The 24,921-nt window shown below is 45.8% G+C and overlaps 1 protein-coding gene across 1 annotated transcript in view; it reads right to left on the reverse strand.

Annotated features, from left to right (window-relative positions):
• dnah6 (dynein, axonemal, heavy chain 6) overlaps positions 1 to 24,921 on the reverse strand; it is a 174,425-nt gene that overhangs the window by 133,734 nt on the left and 15,770 nt on the right. Inside the window, exons 6-24 of the mRNA XM_071408196.1 lie at positions 18,652 to 18,763; positions 14,851 to 14,965; positions 14,264 to 14,426; positions 13,325 to 13,423; positions 12,912 to 13,022; positions 12,399 to 12,488; positions 12,018 to 12,138; positions 11,584 to 11,735; positions 11,159 to 11,311; positions 10,668 to 10,919; positions 6,670 to 6,798; positions 5,580 to 5,693; positions 4,167 to 4,310; positions 3,340 to 3,495; positions 2,670 to 2,720; positions 2,365 to 2,577; positions 1,459 to 1,639; positions 1,066 to 1,162; positions 102 to 330 (exon numbers count right to left, since the gene is read on the reverse strand). Of these exons, the coding sequence (XP_071264297.1) occupies positions 102 to 330; positions 1,066 to 1,162; positions 1,459 to 1,639; positions 2,365 to 2,577; positions 2,670 to 2,720; positions 3,340 to 3,495; positions 4,167 to 4,310; positions 5,580 to 5,693; positions 6,670 to 6,798; positions 10,668 to 10,919; positions 11,159 to 11,311; positions 11,584 to 11,735; positions 12,018 to 12,138; positions 12,399 to 12,488; positions 12,912 to 13,022; positions 13,325 to 13,423; positions 14,264 to 14,426; positions 14,851 to 14,965; positions 18,652 to 18,763 (2,682 nt within the window). The remainder of the gene's footprint in view (positions 1 to 101; positions 331 to 1,065; positions 1,163 to 1,458; positions 1,640 to 2,364; positions 2,578 to 2,669; positions 2,721 to 3,339; positions 3,496 to 4,166; positions 4,311 to 5,579; positions 5,694 to 6,669; positions 6,799 to 10,667; positions 10,920 to 11,158; positions 11,312 to 11,583; positions 11,736 to 12,017; positions 12,139 to 12,398; positions 12,489 to 12,911; positions 13,023 to 13,324; positions 13,424 to 14,263; positions 14,427 to 14,850; positions 14,966 to 18,651; positions 18,764 to 24,921) is intronic.

The raw sequence follows: 24,921 nt of genomic DNA on the forward strand, positions 1-24,921 counted from the left end.
ACCAGTATATTACCTACCTTCTCTCTCTCAGGTGAGACCATGACCAGTATATTACCTACCTTCTCTCTCTCAGGTGAGACCATGACCAGTATATTACCTACCTTCTCTCCTTCAGGTGAGACCATGGCCAGAATGTCGTTGCTGTAGACCTTCTCCTGCTCTCCGTCTGCAGGCTGCGTTGTCATGGCGCCGGGGGGCGGAGGGGGCAGCAGGGCGAACTCCAGGCGGGCGATAGCATCAAAACACTTCCTGAGGTGGGGCTGAACGGCCTGGGGGTTCCTGGTCTGAGCCAAGATCTCCAGGAGCTCATCGTTGGACAGGAAGTAGAACCTGTGAGACACAGTGAGACATGACATCAGCAGATATAGAACCATTAAACAAGTGGTTAAGACGGTGACCACCAATCCAGCAGAGTACCTGGGGAAGATGACTCTCTTGGACTCCAGGTAGGCCTCCAGACACTTCTGGATCTGGTCTAGAGAAACATGCAGACAGTACCTGGGGAAGATGACTCTCTTGGACTCCAGGTAAGCCTCCAGACACTTCTGGATCTGGTCTAGAGAAACATGCAGACAGTACCTGGGGAAGATGACTCTCTTGGACTCCAGGTAGGCCTCCAGACACTTCTGGATCTGGTCTAGAGAAACATGCAGACAGTACCTGGGGAAGATGACTCTCTTAGACTCCAGGTAGGCCTCCAGACACTTCTGGATCTGGTCTAGAGAAACATGCAGACAGTACTTGGGGAAGATGACTCTCTTGGACTCCAGGTAGGCCTCCAGACACTTCTGGATCTGGTCTAGAGAAACATGCAGACAGTACCTGGGGAAGATGACTCTCTTTGACTCCAGGTAGGCCTCCAGACACTTCTGGATCTGGTCTAGAGAAACATGCAGACAGTACCTGGGGAAGATGACTCTCTTGGACTCCAGGTAGGCCTCCAGACACTTCTGGATCTGGTCTAGAGAAACATGCAGACAGTACCTGGGGAAGATGACTCTCTTGGACTCCAGGTAGGCCTCCAGACACTTCTGGATCTGGTCTAGAGAAACATGCAGACAGTACCTGGGGAAGATGACTCTCTTGGACTCCAGGTAGGCCTCCAGACACTTCTGGATCTGGTCTAGCAGGGCGTTGTTGTTCTGGAACATCTCCAGCAGACCTGTAGAGACAAAGACAACAGGGGAGGTGAGATACCCCTCTCTCTCTCTGAGTGTGTGAGTGTATGTGATACCCCTCTCTCTCTCTCTGAGTGTGTGAGTGTATGTGATACCCCTCTCTCTCTCTGAGTGTGTGTGATACCCCTCTCTCTCTCTGAGTGTGTGTGATACCCCTCTCTCTCTCTGAGTGTGTGAGTGTGTGTGATACCCCTCTCTCTCTCTGAGTGTGTGAGTGTGTGTGATACCCCTCTCTCTCTCTGAGTGTGTGAGTGTGTGTGTGAGAGAGAGAGTTAGTTACCTGGCTGTGTAGCAGCCCTCAGAGCATTGGGAAGCCTGTTGACCTTCCTCATAATCTCCTTCCAGGACTTGTCCACCTGGAGGAACATCTTGGCCTCAGCAGGAAGCTGTCTCTGGATGTCTGGAGCACTGAAGATAGTCTCCAGGTACAGCCAGTTACGCTGACACGTCAGCCACTCTTCCTACAGGAGGGAGGGAGGGAGGGAGGGAGGTTATATTCTGGAGCACTGAAGATACTCTCCAGGTACAGCCAGTTACGCTGACACGTCAGCCACTCTTCCTACAGGAGGGAGGGAGGGAGGGAGGTTATATTCTGGAGCACTGAAGATAGTCTCCAGGTACAGCCAGTTACGCTGACACGTCAGCCACTCTTCCTACAGGAGGGAGGGAGGGAGGGAGGGAGGGAGAGAGGGAGGGAGGGAAGGAGGGAGGGAGGGAGGGAGGGAGGGAGGGAGGGAGGATGGAGGTAGAGAGGGAGGGAGGGAGGGAGGGAGGTTATATTCTGGAGCACTGAAGATACTCTCCAGGTACAGCCAGTTACGCTGACACGTCAGCCACTCTTCCTACAGGAGGGAGAGAGAGAGAGGGATGGAGGGTGGGAGGTTATATTCTGGAGCACTGAAGATACTCTGCAGGTACAGCCAGAGAGAGAAAGAAAGAAAGACAGAAACAAAAGAACAAAATGAAGAGAGAGGGAGAGAGACAGTGAGAGAGAGAGAAGTAAATCAGTGAGAGAAAGAGGGTTAGGATTAGAAGGGTAGAGAATTACCTAGCATTTGATACATGACCATTTGGCGTATAAAACAGCATCATCACACAGTACCATCCATTTGATTTGGTCTGACACTAGTCTCTCACCTAGAGTTGAACCAAAACAGTAAATGAATGTGATTGATCTCGGTCTCACCAGTGTCTGGCTGAAGAGGTTGAGCTGCCTCTGCCACTCGTCTACTCTGGTCTTGATGGGGCCGACGTAGCGAGAGGACGCCACCGTGGCCATGTTGATGGTACTGTCATCCAGCAGCACCTGAATGTCATCAGTTCCTCCCAGGATGAACAGGTCTTTAGACTCCCGGTGGGAGAGAACCGGAAACTCCGTGGTCTTCCAGGAATCCTCAACCTACACAGTGGCGTTGAGTTTAGACAATAAGAATTACAGGAAGTAGAACTGCAACATGGAATCTCTTCATGTTCTTCCTGAGTCTTTCCTACCTTTTTAAGGATGGTCTCCAGTGATGCCTCTCCTGAAGCCTGTCCTGACACCTGCAAGAGAGGAACCAGACTGGGTCAAACACTGTACTGCTTCTGCTTGACCTGGTTTACCTGCTACAACGGAATGGCTACATACAACGACATCAACAAGTCTGTAGTTGGTACCTCCTGTAAGTCCATGTCATAGCAGAGGGTGGGTGTTACCTCCTGTATGTCCATGTCATAGCAGAGGGTGGGTGGTACCTCCTGTATGTCCATGTCATAGCAGAGGGTGGGTGTTACCTCCTGTATGTCCATGTCATAGCAGAGGGTGGTTGTTACCTCCTGTATGTCCATGTCATAGCAGAGGGTGTGTTACCTCCTGTATGTCCATGTCATAGCAGAGGGTGGGTGTTACCTCCTGTATGTCCATGTCATAGCAGAGGGTGGGTGTTACCTCCTGTATGTCCATGTCATAGCAGAGGGTGGGTGTTACCTCCTGTATGTCCATGTCATAGCAGAGGGTGGGTGGTACCTCCTGTATGTCCATGTCATAGCAGAGGGTGGGTGGTACCTCCTGTATGTCCATGTCATAGCAGAGGGTGGGTGTTACCTCCTGTATGTCCATGTCATAGCAGAGGGTGGGTGTTACCTCCTGTATGTCCATGTCATAGCAGAGGGTGGGTGTTACCTCCTGTATCGCTTCGCTGTAGCTGAAGATGTTGAGTTCCTCTAGAGAGGCCAGAGTTTGAGGTTCCTCCAGGAGACTGGCCTCTATGATGGCCTCCAGAATCTCCCAGTGTCTGCCCTTTAGACACGGGTTACGCAGGTCTGTGATCACTGGGAGCTGGAGGGGGAAAACACACACACCTTACACACACACTGAGTGTACAAAACATTAGCAACACCCTCCTAATATTGAGTTGCACCCCCTTTCACCCTCAGAACAGCCTCAATTCGTCGGGCATGGACTCTACAAGGTGTTGAAAGCGTTCCACAGGGAAACTGGCCCATGTTGACTTGCTTCCCACAGTTGTGTCAAGATGGCTGGATGTCCTTTGGTTGGTGGACCATTCTTGATACACACGGGAAACTGTTGAGGGTGAAAATCCCAGAAGCGTTGCAGTTCTTACACACTCAAACCAGTGCGCCTGGAACCTACTACCATACCCTGTTCAAAGGCACTTAAATCTTTTGTCTTGCCCATTCCCCCTCTGAATATCACACACATACACAATCCATGTCTCAATTGTCTCATGGCTTAAAAATCCTTCTTTAACCCGTCTCCTCCCCTTCATCTACACTGATTGAAATGGATTTAACAAGTGACATCAATAAGGGATCATAGTTTTCACCTGGATTCACCTGGTCAGTCTGTCATGGAAAGAGCAGGTGTTCCTAATGTTTTGTACACTCATGCATATACAGTATATTACAGACCGTAACAAAAAACACCTTCTGTCACACATCATATCGACATCAACTGGAGAGAATCATCCTACACAACACACATCATACCTTCTCCCTCATGCCCTCAACGTGCTCTTTGAGTCGTGGAACCACACTGTTGGGTGGCAGGCCTTTCTCCAGCTGGTTCACACACTTGGCATACTTATTGACCTGGGCACTCAGAGTTTCTGGGTCCAACTCCTCAAACTTACACTGGGAGGGAGAGAAGACAGGTGGAGTATACTACTGTTATTACATACACTGAGAAGACAGGTGGAGTATACTACTGTTATTACATACACTGAGAAGACAGGTGGAGTATACTACTGTTATTACATACACTGAGAAGACAGGTGGAGTATACTACTGTTATTACATACACTGAGAAGACAGGTGGGGTATACTACTGTTATTACATACACTGAGAAGACAGGTGGGGTATACTACTGTTATTACATACACTGAGAAGACAGGTGGAGTATACTACTGTTACTACATACACTGAGAAGACAGGTGGAGTATACTACTGTTACTACATACACTGAGAAGACAGGTGGAGTATACTACTGTTATTACATACACTGAGAAGACAGGTGGAGTATACTACTGTTATTACATACACTGAGAAGACAGGTGGAGTATACTACTGTTACTACATACACTGAGAAGACAGGTGGAGTATACTACTGTTATTACATACACTGAGAAGACAGGTGGAGTATACTGCTGTTATTACATACACTGAGAAGACAGGTGGAGTATACTGCTGTTATTACATACACTGAGAAGACAGGTGGAGTATACTACTGTTACTACATACACTGAGAAGACAGGTGGAGTATACTACTGTTATTACATACACTGAGAAGACAGGTGGAGTATACTACTGTTACTACATACACTGAGAAGACAGGTGGAGTATACTACTGTTATTACATACACTGAGAAGACAGGTGGAGTATACTGCTGTTATTACATACACTGAGAAGACAGGTGGAGTATACTGCTGTTATTACATACACTGAGAAGACAGGTGGAGTATACTGCTGTTATTACATACACTGGGAAGACAGGTGGAGTATACTACTGTTATTACATACACTGAGAAGACAGGTGGAGTATACTACTGTTACTACATACACTGAGAAGACAGGTGGAGTATACTACTGTTATTACATACACTGAGAAGACAGGTGGAGTATACTACTGTTATTACATACACTGAGAAGACAGGTGGAGTATACTACTGTTATTACATACACTGAGAAGGAAGATACACAGGCGGTTAGAATATGTTGCTGTAGCCTCATTTTCGGACAAAATCGTATTAACTTTTGCAGTGTGGTCAGAATGCAAAAGGTGAGACTTTGAGACAGCGAAGAATAGAGGAACAATCTCCTTTCTAAAGTGTCAGAAGTGTATGGTAGGGAACACAGTGTCTTGTGTGTGATACCTAACCCCCTGCATGGTTGCATACTGTACCTCCATCCAGCCGGCCTGCAGGGCGTCCCACTCCTCCAGAGAGTCCCACAGCAGCTGTTTCAGTTTCACCTCCGCACTCAGCTCCTCTAACGCCTCGTACTTAGTCACCTCCACCTACAGAGGTCAGGGGTTAGAGGTCAGAGAGGGGTCACTCAGCTCCTCTAACGCCTCGTACTTAGTCACCTCCACCTACAGAGGTCAGGGGTTAGAGCTCAGAGAGGGGTCACTGAGCTCTTCTAACGCCTCGTACTTAGTCACCTCCACCTACAGAGGTCAGGGGTTAGAGCTCAGAGAGGGATGACTCTACTTGAGGGTAGTGGACAAGACGGGTGCCAAGGCCAGGGAGAATGGGGTCAATGAGGGATAGAGAATATAGGCATCCTTTGAAAGAGAAACCTAATCTGAATTGCCTCAATCAATGCACATCCAGGTGTGAAAAAGTGCCAAAGGGAAAATACTTAAACGCACAACAGTTACTCTACATTTAACTATACTGTTTCTCTCAAAGAACAATATGGTGAAAAGTGGTGTTTTGCTGTCCTCTGGTGGTCAGAAGACGTACTGTATCCTATTACTCTGCATCTCATCTATGTATTGTATCGTATAGTATTGTATTGTATATTGTATTGTATAGTATTATGTATTGTATTATTGTATTGTATAGTATTGTATTGTAGAATATTGTATTGTATAGTATAGTATCGTATGGTATTGTATAGTATTGTATAGTATTGTATTGTATAGTATTGTATAGTATTGTATTGTATAGTATGGTATAGTATGGTATTGTATAGTATCGTATGGTATTGTATAGTATTGTATAGTATGGTATTGTATAGTATGGTATTGTATAGTATTGTATCGTATAGTATTGTATTGTATAGTATAGTATGGTATAGTATGGTATTGTATAGTATGGTATTGTATTGTATAGTTTAGTAGAATAATGTATAGTACAGTATGGTATCGTATAGTATTGTATAGTATGGTATTGTATTGTATAGTATAGTAGAATAATGTATAGTATAGCATGGTATAATATGGCATTGTATAGTATGGTATTGTATAGTATTGTATTGTATAGTAGTACCTTGAAGTTCTTCTGGAAAGACTTATACTGGAAGGCCTGGGCCTGCAGCTCGTCTATGGAGACCTGGACCTCCTCCAGCAGCAGACGGACCTTGGGACGCTCAGCGTTGATGTCCATGATCTGATTGTTCTGGGGAGCAGAGATTAACATACACACAGTTATACATGGATCAGGGATCGACAACTGTTTTGCTCGCAGCAAAAATTCACCTAGGGCCCCAAAAAGGCTAGGGCAGAGCCTGCCTGCGTGTGTAGGGATGTGGGTATGGATGTGGGTATGGATGTGGGTATGGATGTGGGTATGGATGTGGTATGGATGTGGGTATGGATGTGGGTATGTATGTGGGTATGGATGTAGGTATGGATGTGGGTATGGATGTGGATGTGGGTATGGATGTGGGTATGGATGTAGGTATGGATGTAGGTATGGATGTGGTATGGATGTGGGTATGGATGTAGGGTATGGATGTGGGTATGGATGTGGATGTGGGTATGGATGTGGGTATGGATGTAGGTATGGATGTGGATGTGGGTATGGATGTGGGTATGGATGTGGGTATGGATGTGGATGTGGGTATGGATGTAGGTATGGATGTGGGTATGGATGTGGGTATGGATGTGGATGTGGGTATGGATGTAGGTATGGATGTGGTATGGATGTGGGTATGGATGTAGGGTATGGATGTGGGTATGGATGTGGATATGGGTATGGATGTGGGTATGGATGTGGGTATGGATGTGGGTATGGATGTGGATATGGATGTGGGTATGGATGTGGGTATGGATGTGGGTATGGATGTGGGTATGGATGTGGGTATGGATGTGGGTATGGATGTGGGTATGGATGTGGATATGGATGTGGGTATGGATGTGGGTATGGATGTAGGTATGGATGTGGGTATGGATGTGGGTATGGATGTGGGTATGGATGTGGGTATGGATGTGGTATGGATGTGGGTATGGATGTAGGGTATGGATGTGGGTATGGATGTGGATATGGATGTGGGTATGGATGTGGGTATGGATGTGGGTATGGATGTGGGTATGGATGTGGGTATGGATGTGGGTATGGATGTGGGTGTGGATGTGGGTGTGGATGTGGGTATGGATGTGGGTATGGATGTGGGTATGGATGTGGGTATGGATGTGGGTATGGATGTGGGTATGGATGTGGGTATGGATGTAGGTATGGATGTGGGTATGGATGTGGGTATGGATGTGGGTATGGATGTGGGTATGGATGTGGGTATGGATGTGGGTATGGATGTGGGTATGGATGTGGGTATGGATGTGGGTATGGATGTGGGTATGGGTATGGATGTGGGTATGGATGTGGGTGTGGATGTGGGTATGGATGTGGGTATGGATGTGGATGTGGATGTGGGTATGGATGTGGGTATGGATGTGGATGTGGATGTGGGTATGGATGTGGGTATGGATGTGGATATGGATGTGGATGTGGGTATGGATGTGGGTATGGATGTGGGTATGGATATGGGTATGGATATGGGTATGGATGTAGGTATGGATGTGGGTATGGATGTGGGTATGGATGTGGGTATGGATGTGGATGTGGGTATGGATGTGGGTATGGATGTGGGTATGGATGTGGGTATGGATGTGGGTATGGATGTGGGTATGGATGTGGGTATGGATGTGGGTATGGATGTGGGTATGGGTATGGATGTGGGTATGGATGTGGGTGTGGATGTGGGTATGGATGTGGGTATGGATGTGGATGTGGATGTGGGTATGGATGTGGGTATGGATGTGGATGTGGATGTGGGTATGGCTGTGGGTATGGATGTGGATATGGATGTGGATGTGGGTATGGATGTGGGTATGGATGTGGGTATGGATGTGGGTATGGATATGGGTATGGATATGGGTATGGATGTGGGTATGGATGTGGGTATGGATATGGGTATGGATGTGGGTATGGATGTGGGTATGGATGTGGGTATGGATGTGGATGTGGGTATGGATGTGGGTATGGATGTGGGTATGGATGTGGGTATGGATGTGGTATGGATGTGGGTATGGATGTGGATATGGATGTGGGTATGGATGTGGGTATGGATGTGGGTATGGATATGGGTATGGATGTGGGTATGGATGTGGATATGGATGTGGGTATGGATGTGGGTATGGATGTGGGTATGGATGTGGGTATGGATGTGGGTATGGATGTGGTATGGATGTGGGTATGGATGTGGATATGGATGTGGGTATGGATGTGGGTATGCATGTGGATGTGGATGTGTGGATGTGGGTATGGATGTGGGTATGGATGTGGGTATGGATGTGGGTATGGATATGGATGTGGGTATGGATGTGGTATGGATGTGGGTGTGGATGTGGGTATGGATGTGAGTATGGATGTGGGTATGGATGTGGGTATGGATGTGGGTATGGATGTGGGTATGGATGTGGGTATGGATGTGGGTATGGATGTGGGTATGGATGTGGATGTGGGTATGGATGTGGGTATGGATGTGGGTGTGGATGTGGGTATGGATGTGGGTATGGATGTGGGTATGGATGTGGGTGTGGATGTGGGTATGGATGTGGGTATGGATGTGGGTATGGATGTGGGTGTGGATGTGGGTATGGATGTGAGTATGGATGTGGGTATGGATGTGGGTATGGATGTGGGTATGGATGTGGATGTGGGTATGGATGTGGGTATGGATGTGGGTATGGATGTGGGTATGGATGTGGATGTGGGTATGGATGTGGATATGGATGTGGGTATGGATGTGGGTATGGATGTGGGTATGGATGTGGGTATGGATGTGGGTATGGATGTGGGTATGGATGTGGGTATGGATGTGGGTATGGGTATGGATGTGGGTATGGATGTGGGTGTGGATGTGGGTATGGATGTGGGTATGGATGTGGATGTGGGTATGGATGTGGGTATGGATGTGGATGTGGATGTGGGTATGGATGTGGGTATGGATGTGGATATGGATGTGGATGTGGGTATGGATGTGGGTATGGATGTGGGTATGGATGTGGGTATGGATATGGGTATGGATATGGGTATGGATGTGGGTATGGATATGGGTATGGATGTGGGTATGGATGTGGGTATGGATGTGGGTATGGATGTGGATGTGGGTATGGATGTGGGTATGGATGTGGATATGGATGTGGGTATGGATGTGGGTATGGATGTGGGTATGGATGTGGGTATGGATGTGGGTATGGATGTGGATATGGATGTGGGTATGGATGTGGATATGGATGTGGGTATGGATGTGGGTATGGATGTGGGTATGGATGTGGGTATGGATGTGGGTATGCATGTGGATGTGGATGTGGGTATGGATGTGGGTATGGATGTGGGTATGGATGTGGGTATGCATGTGGATGTGGATGTGGGTATGGATGTGGGTATGCATGTGGGTATGGATGTGGGTATGGATGTGGATGTGGATTATGGGTATGGATGTGGATGTGGATATGGATGTGGGTATGGATGTGGGTATGGATGTGGGTATGGATGTGGGTATGGATGTGGGTATGGATGTGGGTATGGATGTGGGTATGCAGACCCGCGAGCCACAGCGGCCACTCACTATGAGTTCAGATTTTTAGTGGCTCCAACCCCCATCAAAGTTGCCCCTCCCTGATCTGGATCAAACCCACACACGTCTCTATTTACCCTACTCTGACAGACTAAATGATCTGTTCAGGTCAGTTAGAGCACAACGACCCGGGGAAGAGGAACCCAGTTGTAAATGACTGTCATATCCAGAGACTAATGTCTACATTCTTATCATTTTCCACGGTTATTTATAAATCCTATCTGGGGACAAACACTGACCCTTAGCGTGATGGTGAAGCTAGTGTGATACAATGCATCTGAACGTTGACCCTTAGCGTGATGGTGAAGCTAGTGTGATACAATGCATCTGAACGTTGACCCTTAGCGTGATGGTGAAGCTAGTGTGATACAATGCATCTGAACGTTGACCCTTGACCTCTAGTTACCTGAGCCTGCTGTTTGACCCTCTTGACCTCCTTGTTGAGGTCGGCGATGTCCCGTTGGAGGTGGATACAGAACTTGTCCACGTTGGCGTCCTTCTCTCCCACGGCCTTGTCGATGGCGTTGCGTACGGCGGTGACTGAGGGTTTCAGGGTGGCGTAGACGGCAAAGTCCTCAGGAGGGCTGGGCACGGAGTAGGAGTCTATCAGCTTGTACATCTGGGACACGGTCTCTGTCTGCTCGTCCAACCACTCCATCTGACACATAAACACACAGACCATGAAAGAACTGTCAGTGTTTCCCCCAGATGTTTTCCTAGGCGGGCCATGATGGTTGAAAACAGAAATTCGAAATTCAGAAAGTCCTTTCCCAGAAACATCCAAGATGTAACCTGCTACGTTCATTTTCCTAACCCTACTGCGTGAGTTGTCCTTACCTGCCACGAAAGTCCATTTTTACAAAAGCTGTATCCCTTCTAGACAAAACCGTCTCTTACCCGCTCCTGTATCTCCTCTAGGAAGGTGAGGGAGTTGACGAACTCTGTAGTTGCAGAGGGGATGAACTCCAGTTTGAACTGGGCATCCTGAGCCTCAGCGATGATGGCGTCGATCTTTCTCTTGGCCAGCAGGGGGAGCATGTCATTGATGGCCTGGAGGGAAGGGTGGGGGGGGCAGCACAGGCGTTAATGTTGGTCAGTGGATGGACGGCCCAATCCCAAATCCACCGCTTGACCCTATGCCCTATGGACATGTGTAAGCATTTTGGTAATAGCTCAAACTTGCCCTCTGATAGGCTAAGTGGAAGTTAATATTTATACATATTGCTAATATCAATGAATAAGTTTCAGATCTCCCCAGTGCAAAGGCCCGGAGTCTAGGGGGTGATTTAACACGGGGTAACTGTGTGTTCCACTCCTCCTACCTCCAGACAGCGTAGTGGTGAGGGGATGAGCTTCCCTTTCAGCAGAGTGGTGTCTACCAGCAGCAGGCCCAGGTGTCTCTTCTGTTTGATGGCCAGGGCCTCTTTATGTTCGGCGTGGTACTTCTCCAGACTCTCAGCGAAGAACGCCACTCCTACAGGGAACAGAGTCACATGATGACTCTCTAGACAGTTTCAAAAAGAGAGATGGGGAGTGTTGATTTGCCACTGTGAAATATACAGAAAACACCTAAAGGACCTCATTGGATCCAAAGGTCTGAACGAACTGAGACAAAATGGAAATGCTGCTGTGGTATTTGTGTTGAATGTAGAAACTCAAAGCTACATACTGAAAAGGAGTGCCTTGGCTAATCCATTTTCTCTGTTCCCTAGTAAGTTCATTTAATTGATGATGATGAAGAGTGTTGCTACGGTACCGTGATCTTGATCTCTGAGCGCGTCCAGGTCCAGACTCTCATTCTCTCTGTAGAAGACGCGGAAGCTCTCGAAGGTGCGCGCGTACACGCTGGCCGAGTCAAACGCAAACTGGAGCGATTGCTGAGAGGGAGCGAGAGGAGGAGGAAGACGAGGAGAGACAACAAAACAAACGTCTTAATGAAGCAGCCAGTTAGACGAACAGTCAGGGAATCAGGGCACAAGGACGAAGAGGCAAGATAACCAAACATTGGACTGTGATGGTCATTTAACTGCCACAACAGATTTAAAGAGCTTTGGCATTAGGAATCATAATAGACACCAAAATGTCCAAGACAATTACAATCCACTAGCTAATTCAAATGAGAACACAGAATGCTGACCTTGATGTCGAGGACGATGTTCAGGAGGTGTTTATCATCCTCTAACATGGCCTCCAGAGCAGGGCCGTCACCACACGTCTTCTCCTCCATCTGAATGGTAGTGGAATACAACCATGTTATGATAGGATAGTAGTACTAACTGGACAACAGCCATCTTGTTCTTGGTGAATGGTCATCAGATGTCAGGCTATTAAAACATTTAGGGATGGTTTCCCGGACACAGACCAACACTAATACTGAACAGAACTTTCCATGAAGATTCTTCACATTGCTTTTAATTCTAGAACTAGGTTTAATCTGTGTCTGGAAAACTGGCCCCAAAAACTACAACTAAACTAAATACCACCCTTGGCTTTGGTGAACTAACACCTGCACTTGACTTGTTCCTACTAGCACGGACTTTCTGATAGCTGCTTTGAGGGAAAATGTACTCACTATAACAGGTGTAGTTGTCTCACCTAGCTTTCTGCTAAAAAAATTGTTTTTTTATTAGTCAATGGCAGTGTTTCACACCTTGCTGTTGATCATGGGCTGAGTGAAGGCATCAAAGTAGGAGTCAGTCACCAGCACAACTAATGACAACACCGTCTCCTGGAACCTGGAGATGATCTCTGACACACACTCCTGTTAGGGGAATACACACACACACACAGACACACGCACAGGCACACACACACACACACACACACACACACACACACAGGGGGACACACACACACAGGCACACGCACAGGCACAGGCACAGACACACAACACACACACGACACACACACAGACACGCAAACAAAAACACAGGCACATGCATAAAGAGAGCGAGAGAGAGAGATACATTGTTACAAACAGAAAAAGTTACAAATTCAGAGCCATATTGATATGTTGCAGAACGATGACATCGTCAGTGAGCTGAAAGGTGAGAGGTTACAGACCTGGAAGACGTCTACGGAGGGTTCGTAGGTCAGAGCGTGGGTCTCCAGCATCAGCTCCGATACAAACATGGGTAGAAGATGAACCACCTCCACTGTGGGCTCTGTAGCCTGAGGTACACACACACACGCACACGCACACGCACACACACACACACACACACACACACACACACAGGGGTTAATACACAGTTAAAGGGGAAGGGATTGTCACAACAAAAGGAACCCACTATTCCATTTAGTAAACTTTTTAGGATGCAGGCAGAAAGCAGACTGTATTCTCCATTCTACAAGACAGACGATAACACCTGTTACACACAATGCATCTCCCTCTGTAGCTTTAAACTCTCCTGAACAGGCCTCTGGTTTTAGAAAGCCTAGTGGTCCACTGGAGAATCTCCATTGAGACGAGTTGGCTGAAAACGCCACAATAATGATGCTGGCCCATCGATGGGTCTGGAAGCCGTGAAGCTGCCACGTGGAGAATCCTAGTTTTATCTTGTGGTTGATACCATGTCGTTTTGACTCATAGCTAATCAACAACTGTCACAATGTATTTGAGAGACAAAAAGTGGTCATTGTTTAAATGTATTTATGTTGTCAATAAACACCAAGCCAACCCTGTCTGTTTTGGTCCATAGCTGCTTTTTAGTCAATGCAGGATGAGGCTACATCCATGTCTGAGAAAGTGGCCCTGAAGCCTTTTTCAAACCTCTCCACAGCGACCTTCATGTAGCAGCTCTGAACTACCTCACCTGAGTCACCTCGTCAACGGTTTGATGATTAGTTGACCGGTAGAATCAGGTGGACTAGTTCTGGAACAGATCAAATCCACGGAACGGCTGTGGGTCCCAGAGGAGAGGTTGGAAACGGTCGGTCTTGCTGTACCTTCTTGTCGGAGTCCTCCGTGGCTCCACCTCCGTCTCCAGCTGCAGCAGCGACAGCAGCAGCGACAGCAGCATCGGTGTCGGCCCAGCTGTGGATGACAGCGTGTGTCGGGGTGTGTTGGATCTGATCCTGCAGGACGGACAGTAGTTTGGCCACAGAGTTCACAGCCAGGATGTGCATGGTGTTCACCATCAGGTAGTCAGCCAACCGGATGAAACTAGAACAAGACAGAGTAGGAAGGGGTTCCTCCACAGGTAAAGCAGTCCAGCTCAAAGCTCTGGTTGAAATGGAACGTGTGTGTGTGAGATGGTGTGTGTAGTGGATAGGAGGGCTTCAATAATGTAACATGCCAGAGAAACAGCTTCATGTGGAAATTAGACTGGGAAATAATGAAACAGTACACAGGAGTGTGTAGCAAGATAGTGTGACTGTGTGTGTGCGTGAATGCGTGTCTTTGTGTGAGTGTGTGTGTCTTTGCGTGTGTGTGTGTGTGTGTGTGTGTCTTTGTGTGTGAGTGTGAGTGTGTGTGTGTGTGTGTGAGTGTGAGTGTGTGTGCGTGCATGCGTGTCTTTCTGTGAGTGTGTGTGTGTCTCTTTGCGTGTGTGTGTGTGTGTGTGTGTGTGTGTGTGTGTGTTACCCACCAGGTGAGGCGTCTACAGTGGTACCTCTTGTTGGCCTGTTCTGTGTAACTCATCTTCTCTGGAGCCTCTTCAAACAGCAGCTCAATCTCAGGTGACTGCTTACTGTCTGTCCCCTCTGGAGTACACACACACTTCAGACTCACTCCACTGAAACTCTAAAAGAGGTGTGTGTGTACCTGTGTTGTAGTTACAGTCGGGTGTGTGTGTGCCTGTGTTGTAGTTACAGTCGGGTGTGTGTGTGCCTGTGTTGTAGTTATAGTCAGGTGTGTGTGTACCTGTGTTGTAGTTACAGTCGGGTGTGTGTGTGCCTGTGTTGTAGTTACAGTCGGGTGTGTGTGTGCCTGTGTTGTAGTTATAGTCAGGTGTGTGTGTACCTGTGTTGTAGTTATAGTCAGGTGAGTGTGTACCTGTGTTGTAGTTACAGTCGGGTGTGTGTGTGCCTGTGTTGTAGTTACAGTCAGGTGAGTGTGTACCTGTGTTGTAGTTACAGTCGGGTGTGTGTGTACCTGTGTTGTAGTTACAGTCAGGTGAGTGTGTACCTGTGTTGTAGTTACAGTCGGGTGTGTGTGTACCTGTGTTGTAGTTACAGTCAGGTGAGTGTGTACCTGTGTTGTAGTTACAGTCGGGTGTGTGTGTGCCTGTGTTGTAGTTATAGTCAGGTGTGTGTGTACCTGTGTTGTAGTTACAGTCAGGTGAGTGTGTACCTGTGTTGTAGTTATAGTCAGGTGTGTGTGTACCTGTGTTGTAGTTACAGTCAGGTGAGTGTGTACCTGTGTTGTAGTTACAGTCGGGTGTGTGTGTACCTGTGTTGTAGTTACAGTCAGGTGTTTGTGTACCTGTGTTGTAGTTACAGTCAGGTGAGTGTGTACCTGTGTTGTAGTTACAGTCGGGTGTGTGTGTGCCTGTGTTGTAGTTATAGTCAGGTGTGTGTGTACCTGTGTTGTAGTTACAGTCAGGTGAGTGTGTACCTGTGTTGTAGTTACAGTCGGGTGTGTGTGTGCCTGTGTTGTAGTTATAGTCAGGTGTGTGTGTACCTGTGTTGTAGTTACAGTCAGGTGAGTGTGTACCTGTGTTGTAGTTACAGTCGGGTGTGTGTGTGCCTGTGTTGTAGTTATAGTCAGGTGTGTGTGTACCTGTGTTGTAGTTACAGTCAGGTGAGTGTGTACACAATCGGGTGTGTGTGTACCTGTGTTGTAGTTACAGTCAGGTGTTTGTGTACCTGTGTAGTAGTTATAGTCAGGTGTGTGTGTACCTGTGTTGTAGTTATAGTCAGGTGTGTGTGTACCTGTGTTGTAGTTATAGTCAGGTGTGTGTGTACCAGTGTTGTAGTTATAGTCAGGTGTGTGTGTACCTGTGTTGTAGTTACAGTCAGGTGAGTGTGTACCTGTGTTGTAGTTACAGTCGTGTGTGTGTGTGCCTGTGTTGTAGTTATAGTCAGGTGTGTGTGTACCTGTGTTGTAGTTACAGTCGGGTGTGTGTGTGCCTGTGTTGTAGTTATAATCAGGTGTGTGTGTACCTGTGTTGTAGTTACAGTCAGGTGTTTGTGTACCTGTGTAGTAGTTATAGTCAGGTGTGTGTGTACCTGTGTAGTAGTTATAGTCAGGTGTGTGTGTGTACCTGTGTTGTAGTTATAGTCAGGTGTGTGTGTACCTGTGTAGTAGTTATAGTCAGGTGTGTGTGTACCTGTGTTGTAGTTATAGTCAGGTGTGTGTGTACCTGTGTTGTAGTTATAGTCAGGTGTGTGTGTACCTGTGTTGTAGTTATAGTCAGGTGTGTGTGTGTACCTGTGTTGTAGTTATAGTCAGGTGTGTTTGTACCTGTGTTGTAGTTATAGTCAGGTGTGTGTGTGTACCTGTGTTGCAGTTATAGTCAGGTGTGTGTGTACCTGTGTTGTAGTTATAGTCAGGTGTGTGTGTGTACCTGTGTTGCAGTTATAGTCAGGTGTGTGTGTACCTGTGTTGTAGTTATAGTCAGGTGTGTGTGTGTACCTGTGTTGTAGTTGTAGTCAGGTGTGTGTGTGTACCAGTGTTGTAGTTATAGTCAGGTGTGTGTGTACCTGTGTTGTAGTTATAGTCAGGTGTGTGTGTACCTGTGTTGCAGTTATAGTCAGGTGTGTGTGTACCTGTGTTGTAGTTATAGTCAGGTGTGTGTGTACCTGTGTTGTAGTTACAGTCAGGTGAGTGTGTACCTGTGTTGTAGTTATAGTCAGGTGTGTGTGTACCTGTGTTGTAGTTACAGTCAGGTGAGTGTGTACCTGTGTTGTAGTTATAGTCAGGTGTGTGTGTACCTGTGTTGTAGTTATAGTCAGGTGTGTGTGTACCTGTGTTGTAGTTATAGTCAGGTGTGTGTGTGTACCTGTGTTGTAGTTGTAGTCAGGTGTGTGTGTGTACCTGTGTTGTAGTTATAGTCAGGTGTGTGTGTGTACCTGTGTTGCAGTTATAGTCAGGTGAGTGTGTACCTGTGTTGTAGTTATAGTCAGGTGTGTGTGTACCTGTGTTGTAGTTATAGTCAGGTGTGTGTGTGCCTGTGTTGTAGTTATAGTCAGGTGTGTGTGTGTACCTGTGTTGTAGTTATAGTCAGGTGTGTGTGTGTACCTGTGTTGTAGTTGTAGTCAGGTGTGTGTGTGTACCTGTGTTGTAGTTATAGTCAGGTGTGTGTGTACCTGTGTTGTAGTTGTAGTCAGGTGTGTGTGTACCTGTGTTGTAGTTATAGTCAGGTGTGTGTGTGTACCTGTGTTGTAGTTATAGTCAGGTGTGTGTGTGTACCTGTGTTGTAGTTATAGTCAGGTGTGTGTGTGTACCTGTGTTGTAGTTATAGTCAGGTGTGTGTGTGTACCTGTGTTGTAGTTGTAGTCAGGTGTGTGTGTGTACCTGTGTTTTAGTTATAGTCAGGTGTGTGTGTGTACCTGTGTTGTAGCTATAGTCAGGTGTGTGTGTGTACCTGTGTTGTAGTTATAGTCAGGTGTGTGTGTGTACCTGTGTTGTAGTTATAGTCAGGTGTGTGTGTACCTGTGTTGTAGTTATAGTCAGGTGTGTGTGTGTACCTGTGTTGTAGTTGTAGTCAGGTGTGTGTGTGTACCTGTGTTGTAGTTATAGTCAGGTGTGTGTGTACCTGTGTTGTAGTTATAGTCAGGTGTGTGTGTGTACCTGTGTTGTAGTTGTAGTCAGGTGTGTGTGTGTACCTGTGTTGTAGTTATAGTCAGGTGTGTGTGTGTACCTGTGTTGTAGTTATAGTCAGGTGTGTGTGTACCAGTGTTGTAGTTATAGTCAGGTGTGTGTGTACCTGTGTTGTAGTTGTAGTCAGGTGTGTGTGTGTGTACCTGTGTTGTAGTTATAGTCAGGTGTGTGTGTGTACCTGTGTTGTAGCTATAGTCAGGTGTGTGTGTGTACCTGTGTTGTAGTTATAGTCAGGTGTGTGTGTACCTGTGTTGTAGTTATAGTCAGGTGTGTGTGTGTACCTGTGTTGTAGTTGTAGTCAGGTGTGTGTGTGTACCTGTGTTGTAGTTATAGTCAGGTGTGTGTGTACCTGTGTTGTAGTTATAGTCAGGTGTGTGTGTGTACCTGTGTTGTAGTTGTAGTCAGGTGTGTGTGTGTACCTGTGTTGTAGTTATAGTCAGGTGTGTGTGTACCTGTGTTGTAGTTATAGTCAGGTGTGTGTGTGTACCTGTGTTGTAGTTATAGTCAGGTGTGTGTGTACCTGTGTTGTAGCTATAGTCAGGTGTGTGTGTGTACCTGTGTTGTAGTTGTAGTCAGGTGTGTGTGTGTACCTGTGTTGTAGTTATAGTCAGGTGTGTGTGTGTACCTGTGTTGTAGTTGTAGTCAGGTGTGTATCCTGCCTCCAACATGGCCGTGTGACAGGCGCTACTGGCCACCTCCTTTACCAGCTCCCTGAACTCTTCCAGACGAGAAGATACCTGCACGGAGAATATGTCATGTAAAGGGACAGACACACAGAGAATATGTCATGTAAAGGGACAGACACACAGAGAATATGTCACGTAAAGGGACAGACACACAGAGAATATGTCATGTAAAGGGACAGACACACAGAGAATATGTCATGTAAAGGGACAGACACACAGAGAATATGTCATGTAAAGGGACAGACACACAGAGAATATGTCATGTAAAGGGGCAGACACACAGAGAATATGTCATGTAAAGGGACAGACACACAGAGAATATGTCATGTAAAGGGACAGACACACAGAGAATATGTCATGTAAAGGGACAGACACACAGAGAATATGTCATGTAAAGGGACAGACACACAGAGAATATGTCATGTAAAGGGACAGACACACAGAGAATATGTCATGTAAAGGGACAGACACACAGAGAATATGTCATGTAAAGGGACAGACACACAGAAAATATGTCATGTAAAGGGACAGACACACAGAGAATATGTCATGTAAAGGGACAGACACACAGAGAATATGTCATGTAAAGGGACAGACACACAGAGAATATGTCATGTAAAGGGACAGACACACAGAGAATATGTCATGTAAAGGGACAGACACACAGAGAATATGTCATGTAAAGGGACAGACACACAGAGAATATGTCATGTAAAGGGACAGACACACAGAGAATATGTCATGTAAAGGGGCAGACACACAGAGAATATGTCACGTAAAGGGACAGACACACAGAGAATATGTCACGTAAAGGGACAGACACACAGAGAATATGTCATGTAAAGGGACAGACACACAGAGAATATGTCATGTAAAGGGACAGACACACAGAGAATATGTCATGTAAAGGGACAGACACACAGAGAATATGTCATGTAAAGGGACAGACACACAGAGAATATGTCATGTAAAGGGACAGACACACAGAGAATATGTCAAGTAAAGGGACAGACACACAGAGAATATGTCATGTAAAGGGACAGACACACAGAGAATATGTCATGTAAAGGGACAGACACACAGAGAATATGTCACGTAAAGGGACAGACACACAGAGAATATGTCATGTAAAGGGACAGACACACAGAGAATATGTCATGTAAAGGGACAGACACACAGAGAATATGTCATGTAAAGGGACAGACACACAGAGAATATGTCATGTAAAGGGACAGTCACACAGAGAATATGTCAAGTAAAGGGACAGACACACAGAGAATATGTCATGTAAAGGGGCAGACACACAGAGAATATGTCATGTAAAGGGACAGACACACAGAGAATATGTCATGTAAAGGGACAGACACACAGAGAATATGTCATGTAAAGGGACAGACACACAGAGAATATGTCATGTAAAGGGACAGACACACAGAGAATATGTCATGTAAAGGGACAGACACACAGAGAATATGTCATGTAAAGGGGCAGACACACAGAGAATATGTCATGTAAAGGGACAGACACACAGAGAATATGTCATGTAAAGGGACAGACACACAGAGAATATGTCATGTAAAGGGACAGACACACAGAGAATATGTCATGTAAAGGGACAGACACACAGAGAATATGTCATGTAAAGGGACAGACACACAAAGAATATGTCATGTAAAGGGACAGACACACAGAGAATATGTCATGTAAAGGGACAGACACAGAGAGAATATGTCATGTAAAGGGACAGACACACAGAGAATATGTCATGTAAAGGGACAAACACACAGAGAATATGTCATGTAAAGGGACAGACACACAGAGAATATGTCATGTAAAGGGACAGACACACAGAGAATATGTCATGTAAAGGGACAGACACACAGAGAATATGTCATGTAAAGGGACAAACACACAGAGAATATGTCATGTAAAGGGACAGACACACAGAGAATATGTCAAGTAAAGGGACAGACACACAGAGAATATGTCATGTAAAGGGACAGACACACAGAGAATATGTCATGTAAAGGGACAGACACACAGAGAATATGTCATGTAAAGGGACAGACACACAGAGAATATGTCATGTAAAGGGACAGACACACAGAGAATATGTCATGTAAAGGGACAGACACACAGAGAATATGTCAAGTAAAGGGACAGACACACAGAGAATATGTCATGTAAAGGGACAGACACACAGAGAATATGTCATGTAAAGGGACAGACACACAGAGAATATGTCATGTAAAGGGACAGACACACAGAGAATATGTCATGTAAAGGGACAGACACACAGAGAATATGTCATGTAAAGGGACAGACACACGGAGAATATGTCATGTAAAGGGACAGACACACAGAGAATATGTCATGTAAAGGGACAGACACACAGAGAATATGTCATGTAAAGGGACAGACACACATAGAATATGTCATGTAAAGGGACAGACACACAGAGAATATGTCATGTAAAGGGACAGACACACAGAGAATATGTCATGTAAAGGGACAGACACACAGAGAATATGTCATGTAAAGGGACAGACACAGAGAATATGTCAAGTAAAGGGACAGACACACGGAGAATATGTCATGTAAAGGGACAGACACACAGAGAATATGTCATGTAAAGGGACAGACACACAGAGAATATGTCATGTAAAGGGACAGACACACAGAGAATATGTCATGTAAAGGGACAGACACACAGAGAATATGTCATGTAAAGGGACAGACACACATAGAATATGTCATGTAAAGGGACAGACACACAGAGAATATGTCATGTAAAGGGACAGACACACAGAGAATATGTCATGTAAAGGGACAGACACACAGAGAATATGTCATGTAAAGGGACAGACACAGAGAATATGTCAAGTAAAGGGACAGACACACAGAGAATATGTCATGTAAAGGGACAGACACACAGAGAATATGTCATGTAAAGGGACAGACACACAGAGAATATGTCATGTAAAGGGACAGACACACAGAGAATATGTCATGTAAAGGGACAGACACACAGAGAATATGTCATGTAAAGGGACAGACACACAGAGAATACGTCATGTAAAGGGACAGACACACAGAGAATATGTTATGTAAAGGGACAGACACACAGAGAATATGTCATGTAAAGGGACAGACACACAGAGAATATGTCATGTAAAGGGACAGACACACAGAGAATATGTCATGTAAAGGGACAGACACACAGAGAATACGTCATGTAAAGGGACAGACACACAGAGAATACGTCATGTAAAGGGACAGACACACAGAGAATACGTCATGTAAAGGGACAGACACACAGAGAATATGTCAAGTAAAGGGACAGACACACAGAGAATATGTCATGTAAAGGGACAGACACACGGAGAATATGTCATGTAAAGGGACAGACACACAGAGAATATGTCATGTAAAGGGACAGACACACAGAGAATATGTCATGTAAAGGGACAGACACACAGAGAATATGTCATGTAAAGGGACAGACACACAGAGAATATGTCAAGTAAAGGGACAGACACACAGAGAATATGTCATGTAAAGGGACAGACACACGGAGAATATGTCATGTAAAGGGACAGACACACAGAGAATATGTCATGTAAAGGGACAGACACACAGAGAATATGTCATGTAAAGGGACACACACAGAGAATATGTCATGTAAAGGGACAGACACACAGAGAATATGTCATGTAAAGGGACAGACACACAGAGAATATGTCATGTAAAGGGACAGACACACAGAGAATATGTCATGTAAAGGGACAGACACACAGAGAATATGTCAAGTAAAGGGACAGACACACAGAGAATATGTCATGTAAAGGGACACACACAGAGAATATGTCATGTAAAGGGACAGACACACAGAGAATATGTCATGTAAAGGGACAGACACACAGAGAATATGTCATGTAAAGGGACAGACACACAGAGAATATGTCATGTAAAGGGACAGACACACAGAGAATATGTCATGTAAAGGGACAGACACACAGAGAATATGTCATGTAAAGGGACAGACACACAGAGAATATGTCATGTAAAGGGACAGACACACAGAGAATATGTCATGTAAAGGGACAGACACACAGAGAATATGTCAAGTAAAGGGACAGACACACAGAGAATATGTCATGTAAAGGGACAGACACACAGAGAATATGTTATGTAAAGGGACAGACACACAGAGAATACGTCATGTAAAGGGACAGACACACAGAGAATATGTCATGTAAAGGGACAGACACACAGAGAATATGTCATGTAAAGGGACAGACACACAGAGAATATGTCATGTAAAGGGACAGACACACAGAGAATATGTCATGTAAAGGGACAGACACACAAAGAATATGTCATGTAAAGGGACAGACACACATAGACACACACGTCTTGTAAAGGGACAGACACACGTCTTGTAAAGGGACAGACACACATCATGTAAAGGGACACACACGTCACGTAAAGGGACAGACACACGTCACGTAAAGGGACAGACACACGTCATGTAAAGGGACAGACACACGTGATGTAAAGGGACAGACACACGTCATGTAAAGGGACAGACACACGTCATGTAAAGGGACAGACACACGTCACGTAAAGGGACAGACACACGTCATGTAAAGGGACAGACACACGTCATGTAAAGGGACAGACACACGTCATGTAAAGGGACAGACACACGTCATGTAAAGGGACAGACACACGTGATGTAAAGGGACAGACATAGTGATGTAAAGGGACAGACATAGTGATGTAAAGGGACAGACATAGTGATGTAAAGGGACAGACATAGTGATGTAAAGGGACAGACATAGTGATGTAAAGGGACAGACACACGTGATGTAAAGGGACAGACACACGTGATGTAAAGGGACAGACACACGTGATGTAAAGGGACAGACACACGTCACGTAAAGGGACAGACACACGTGATGTAAAGGGACAGACACACGTCATGTAAAGGGACAGACACACGTCATGTAAAGGGACAGACACACGTCACGTAAAGGGACAGACACACGTCATGTAAAGGGACAGACACACGTCACGTAAAGGGACAGACACACGTCATGTAAAGGGACAGACACACGTGATGTAAAGGGACAGACACACGTGATGTAAAGGGACAGACACACGTGATGTAAAGGGACAGACACACGTGATGTAAAGGGACAGACACACGTCACGTAAAGGGACAGACACACGTGATGTAAAGGGACAGACACACGTGATGTAAAGGGACAGACACACGTGATGTAAAGGGACAGACATAGTGATGTAAAGGGACAGACATAGTGATGTAAAGGGACAGACATAGTGATGTAAAGGGACAGACATAGTGATGTAAAGGGACAGACACACGTGATGTAAAGGGACAGACATAGTGATGTAAAGGGACAGACATAGTGATGTAAAGGGACAGACACACGTGATGTAAAGGGACAGACATAGTGATGTAAAGGGACAGACATAGTGATGTAAAGGGACAGACACACGTCATGTAAAGGGACAGACATAGTGATGTAAAGGGACAGACATAGTGATGTAAAGGGACAGACACACGTCATGTAAAGGGACAGACATAGTGATGTAAAGGGACAGACACACGTCATGTAAAGGGACAGACATAGTGATGTAAAGGGACAGACACACGTCATGTAAAGGGACAGACATAGTGATGTAAAGGGACAGACATAGTGATGTAAAGGGACAGACATAGTGATGTAAAGGGACAGACACACGTGATGTAAAGGGACAGACACACATGATGTAAAGGGACAGACACACGTGATGTAAAGGGACAGACACACGTGATGTAAAGGGACAGACATAGTGATGTAAAGGGACAGACATAGTGATGTAAAGGGACAGACATAGTGATGTAAAGGGACAGACATAGTGATGTAAAGGGACAGACACACGTGATGTAAAGGGACAGACATAGTGATGTAAAGGGACAGACATAGTGATGTAAAGGGACAGACACACGTGATGTAAAGGGACAGACACACGTCATGTAAAGGGACAGACATAGTGATGTAAAGGGACAGACACACGTGATGTAAAGGGACAGACACACGTCATGTAAAGGGACAGACATAGTGATGTATAGGGACAGACACACGTCACGTAAAGGGACAGACACACGTCACGTAAAGGGACAGACATAGTGATGTAAA

Source organism: Salvelinus alpinus, chromosome 6 (genome assembly GCF_045679555.1).
Source record: "Salvelinus alpinus chromosome 6, SLU_Salpinus.1, whole genome shotgun sequence".
Taxonomy (NCBI): Eukaryota; Metazoa; Chordata; class Actinopteri; order Salmoniformes; family Salmonidae; genus Salvelinus; species Salvelinus alpinus.